Raw genomic sequence first — 6,000 nt, 5'->3', positions numbered from 1 at the left:
ATGCTACTGCAGAAATGCAGCTGGTTTTTTACCTCATAACATTATTGAAATTTGCAATCCATCATGCTGCACTCCTATTCACTCAATACTCTTGCTATAATAAAAGTTTCAGTCATAAGACATCCAACTACAGACAACTAAGAAACTGCAAATACAAAGCTTCTATAGAAATCCATCCCTTACCTTCCTTTGCCATCAGGTGATATAACAACTTACCTACTACTAGGTAGGATTATTTCGCTCCAGAAGCATTTAGAGTACATCTCTCTCTCAAACTGCAGGAACATACTACATTGCTCAGGTTTTTGTTACAGGAGATGAACATAAGTCAAAGAAATAAAGGGAGTTAGGACAACTGCATACATTTGTATCTGCAGTATTCTGCAAGAATTCTCTAACTGTGGACAAGAATATTCCTTCACAGGGTGCTCCTGATTTGTTTTTGTTTCTCAGTTCAGATGGATGACTCCAGGGTTAAACATCTGACTGCAAGCCCAAGTGTCTCTTCAACTGTTTTGTGACTTTCAGGTCAGGGAGGACATAGGGAAACAACACACCTGAGCACATTCCAAGGCGACCGAGGTCTTCCTTTAAGTGGGGAGAATGATCTAATCGTGGAATGACACACAGTGTCAGGAAGGAAAGAATTTCAGCTAATAGAAATTTTAAAACATAGAAAAAGAACACTGATGTCAAAACAAACTGACCTATGTCATCAGCACCAGATCCTTTTTGTCTGAATAATCTGATCCAGAATCTTGCAAACTTCTATTTTACAATACATACTAATCGTGACAGAAAAAACACATCTCACAAGGCTTTCAAGAGTAAATGTGTGTCTTGAAAGAAATAAAAAACTATTAGGCTGACATTTCAATGAATAGGAAATAATTTTAACGTAATCTCTCTTAATGCCAATGTCTTGCAAATTGTTTGAATCAACCGATGCATCTAATTTAATCTGCTTGAAATGAAAAAGATTGAGGCTTGAATCTCTTCTTACTCAATCAGAAGTGAGTATCAGGATTGATTTATGCTACTTTTAACTTGGGTAAACAAATCAGAGGGAATTCAGGCTCCAGTTCCTTTATCTAAACAGAAACCAGTAGGAGGAAGCATTAAAATGCTATAAACATCACCGAATATGATCACTCTAAAAAATTTTTTTAAAATAAATGTTAGTAATAACATAAAAGTTTCATTTTCACTACGCTATCTTAGACAAGGCTGTCCTGTATACCTTGAATATCCAGAATATCCATCAACACTTTTAATGTACAACCATACTGCTAGATAAATATTTCTTCTTGATGCATATTGTGTAAATTTGAACAGCAAGCTACATTGCAAGCTCACCATACATAAGAGGTTCCGAGGTAGATAAGCAGCATCATCCCTACGGAAATGGTAAAAAGATTAATTTCTCTACTTTAACAACTTTTTCAGTAAGAATAACACATTTCACCCTTTGAAAGACTTAACTTCACAGTAACTGGAATAATGACCAGAAAGGAAATTTGTATGTGCTTAGCCCAAAAATTCTCAAAGCACAACAGAATGCGTCAAAAGTTTTAATTGTGATGACTTTGATACAGAAGCCATGTAAGTGACAGAGCCCTTCTATTGACTGTTAGAACAGTAATACACATATGATTGTCTTCAGGCCCCAGTACCTAAACAATACTGGAATTAAAAAAACCAATAATAAATCAATCTAGCTGATTTCCAGCTGGAGAGGGAAAAGAAATATAGAGCTGCATTCATGCATTTTATGGGAAAGATTGCATAGCTAGTTTAGAAAGAAAATGTCTTTTCATGTCCTTGGTAGTAGTTCTGTGCTTCTTTAACTTCTTCATGAGTTACAGATGATCATATTCTTCCATTCAACATTATCAGCCCATAGAATGAGTAAAATGCAGGACCCCTTTTAGGAATAAGGACACACTTTTAACATTTGTCTTGGGAAGAAATGAATCATGTATGTAGTTATCATATACAAAAGGCAAATATTTCAAGTTTCATAAGGACATGACAATCCATAAAGTATTGGTTGAAGGTAAGCACCAAACCCAGCAACTGCCATTTCAGTGACTGAAAGGCAAACCTGGGATGTGGTTGTCTTCAACACTGGGAGCTTGATCTTGACTACAGTTCTTCCACCCAAGATAATTTCCATGCAAGATCCCCAGCTGTACAACACAGTGATAGAGGCATCTCATTATTTAAGGCCCATGCTTTCTTCCAAATACTCTTGGAAAAGTCACCAAAGCTAATCTTTCTGTCAATCTTCTTTTTTTTTTGCGCTTTTAAGAGCAGTATTAAATATTCATAAATATAAAAACTATGTGGAAATACCTTTAATAACTTTCTCATTCTGCCTGTTTAAAAAAAGAAAAAAAAAAAAGAAAAACCACAAGCCAACAACCAACCATCTCTGCCAGAGTGCTTGGCCAGCAGTGAAGATAAAATGTGACTGTTCCAAATATCCTGTAGATCACATGATGCTTCTGTCTCCTTGTGGACCAGAACTATTGCAGTACTTTCTGCTGAGTTCTAAGAAGCCATAATTAGAGGACAAAAGCCCCCAAAGTGCCTGAGATTCAGAAAGGCTGGACTGGCATGTAATTTCTGATAACACTGGGTCACAGAAACCTCTTCAGATTCTTATGTGGAAAGTACTGCAAAAGAAAGAACAAGATTAAGAGATATAAACACATTTGTCATTACACACAACATGTTTCTTAAAGTACAAAAAGGAAGGCGCTGTGTAATGAATCAGAATCTCTTCTCTCACGCTCTCAGAAAGAATTAAACATTCTGGGAGAAATTTTCATCTTCTGAAAATGTTAGCTCAGGGGGCCAAGCTCAGCACTGGATTAAATCAAGTATAAATTGACCTGTTTACTGGATGTAGAGCAGAGCTAAACGTTTCCCAATGGTGCTTTTGCTATGGCACAGCATTTGGGTTCTTAAACAAGTCAAATTAGGCAGATAAATCTGTTGTTTCTCTTGCTAGGACCAAGAGATCCTGATTGTTATCTTCTTTCTATTTGCATTATAATACAGGCAAGCAGCATGCCTTACCACTGCCATCAGTTTTCAGAAGAACTCCTGAGCATCTTAGCATGACAGTAAAAGACAATTTAAAGAGGGCATGCTGAAAGCTCACTTTCTCTAGGTAGTAATCTCTGTTCAATGTCATGACAGTATAAACCATATGTTTCTTTCTTTCTTGACTGAAATCAGAATTTTTGTATGTAAAAACTATAATTTTGATGTCTACACCGAAAGAAAATTTTAAAGGTTTGGAATATATGAGAGTCTAAAAAGTTATGGATGTACAGGTTTTGGATTTTGTTTTACAAAAAGAATGCTCTAACTTAATCACAGCTATTTGATTTGAATCAGGAATTCACTGAAGGAAGCTCTGTGGTATGTGTTTGGAGGAGATAAAATTTTATATTCACAGTGGTCCCTAGGAACTTTGTATCTAGGGGTTTATTCAACCCGGGTGACACTGAAAGATATGATGTATAGCAGTCTGGCATACTAGCGTAAGTATCATGAAAGAAAGTGTACAGTGATGCAAATTGGTTATCAGCACTAAGGTTTTAGAAAAAAAGAATTATAAACATCTTGTTCACAACTCAGGAAATGTCTAGAGCCCCATACTAATGGAAACTTGTGAAAATTTAAGTCCCACACAGGAAATATCTAGGAACTAAAAATCCACAGCATTGTATGGGAAAACATTTTAGGCATGTCTTCTTAAAAAAAAACACATCCAAATCCACTTCACTGGAAAGATATTTATTGGAAATTTTTGTATTTCTATCAGAGTATCATTTTGGACTTCGGAGATTAAGCTTTTTACTAAGAGGCAGCTGAAATATTCTGTGAAAAATACTGACAAAAATTACTCCCTTCCACTGTTTTCTTGCTAAGCATCTCTTGCCAATTTGTCACTAGCTCTAATTTTGGTCCTTAAGAACTACATAATCTGCACGTTGGGACAGGTCTTATGAGATGCACATTTCCTGTAAAAGAGCTTCTGTTACTTCAGCTTTAAGTAGGACTGGAGTCACAACATCAACTGTTAGACAGGTAAAGGCCCCCAAAAGTTTCAGAAATACTGAATTTCCAAAGACATATTTTTGTTTAATCTGTTGTTTCTCTGTCTAGTTCTGGCAGCATCCAGGTGTTACTTATGCCGCATTCTTCTCTTCTCAAACTCCATTTCAAATTGTTATAGTATGTTTCACCCTCAGGCATTCAAATAAGCTTAAGCTTCCAGAATGATTTATAAAACGATTTCCTGTGGAAAATGTAACCAGTCTTGTAGAACAGAACACTTAGCTAATGCCAGTTCAGACTGCTAATACCTCCATTAAACTACAAGCACCTTCTTAATGATAGCAATTTTGAGTGAAATAAACCTACTGGGATCAAATTTTCTGAACTAGCAACTGTCATTATCATTTACAGCTTACTCAAGCTTCTGGGATAACAGCCAAAAGTGCATATCTTCTTCCCTGGTCAATGATTAGCAGTGTTTTCTTCTAGTCTTAAAAAAATTCCTCAACCACAGCAGTGGAAATCAAGCAACAGACTTTACTGCATCTTCATTTGCTTGACAGCAGTACAAAGCTTGCAAAGGCTGTCTGTAGGAGATTAAACACACACAGGGTCATTAAGTAAAGGTTTGAGAAACGAGTGATGAGATAAGGGAAATCAGTCAACATACAGTGGATGAACTTTAGCTCATACTAGGTCAAAGCCTGGATCATGGTGCCAAAATTAATGCCTGCTGTATATATTAAGTATGCATGATAGTATGACAGCTTAAAAAAAACGCAACATACTGAGCCGTGTGAAAAAAGCACTTCAAAAACAGAGTGTACATTGTTATAGGAATCTGGCCTTCAAAGGTTTTCCACAAACAGGGTAAAAAAGGTATTCCTCCTCAGTAATTTCATACCTCATTTTAGTGATGATGAGATTTTGCAGTTGGATAGTTCGTATTATAAGAGTTCTCAATGTTTGTCAGAAGTCAGGTAAGCACTGGTCCCATGTAACAGAGCAGAGAGAACAAAATGATCTATGGCTTAGCAGAGATCACCTGCTCAAGCAATGGCAGAGCCAGGGATAAAACCTAATTGCCTTGCATCCTAAGTTCCCTGCTCTTACAATGTGAAGAAGTGGCTTTTGGTGGGAGGAAAAGGCAAAGAACAGAATAAGAAATCCTCTACTACAAATAAAAATCATCTGGGGTCTGGTAAGTTAGTGAACACTTTCAGAAAGGATCACATACGAGGTGCCAGTATGGTATTCTGGGATCAGATATTCAGAAGTGTTGATTGCGCATAGCTTCACAGCAAAGTCTCCAAAAACTGCAGTTACCTACCATCTCCAATTGCTCACTAGCAATCATTTACAAAAGTGGCTATTGCTTTGGTTCCTAGGTATTTAATTTTCACAGCTGCTGAGCAGTTCAAAGTATCAATCAATAGGCACTTAGGCTTCCTTGAATTTAAAGTCTGGAATGCATTCGGTTGGGCACAAAAAGTGGAGATATGCAAAACCAAATGAAATTATCACTGTCTCTGGACATTGATGGGTTGCTATTTCTTCCACGCATCTGCTGAAGATTTCAAAAAGGACAATTTTATTTTGATGAAAACATGTTTTCATATCTTTTTACAATATTAAGAAGATACTTCAGGCATAAGTTTACCACTGGCATATAGGGTTGTTAATCCACTATTAAGACAGTTCCTGTGCTTTGCATGTTCTGTATTATATTACATGGTCAAACTGCACAGCCCTTGTCCTCAGTTTGGCTGCATGCAGCCTATGGTTATCACTTAAGAGGACCATTACGGCTGAAGACACAGAAAAGAAGAAAATGAGAGGCCATGAATTGAGCTGGAGATAAATTCAGAAAGACAAAAGAAAGCATTGTTTCATTAAATGAATAGGGAATGTGTTGAAGACTGTTAT

General features: G+C 36.7%; 1 protein-coding gene across 4 annotated transcripts in view; it reads right to left on the bottom strand.

Annotated features, from left to right (window-relative positions):
- Positions 1 to 1,558: 1,558 nt before the first annotated feature.
- Positions 1,559 to 6,000, bottom strand: part of CIB2 (calcium and integrin binding family member 2) — a 55,951-nt gene continuing 51,509 nt past the window's right edge. For 3 of the 4 annotated variants that reach the window (XM_041123923.1, XM_030016135.2, XM_030016137.2), the window contains one exon: positions 2,685 to 4,661. In XM_041123923.1, coding sequence (XP_040979857.1) covers positions 4,598 to 4,661 — 64 coding nt within the window. In that variant the 3' untranslated portion in view covers positions 2,685 to 4,597. The other variant, XM_030016136.2, reaches the window with a different exon arrangement.

The sequence above is a fragment of the Aquila chrysaetos genome, chromosome 5 (genome assembly GCF_900496995.4).
Source record: "Aquila chrysaetos chrysaetos chromosome 5, bAquChr1.4, whole genome shotgun sequence".
Classification (NCBI taxonomy): Eukaryota; Metazoa; Chordata; class Aves; order Accipitriformes; family Accipitridae; genus Aquila; species Aquila chrysaetos.
This window is presented reverse-complemented; position numbering and strand designations above follow the sequence as displayed.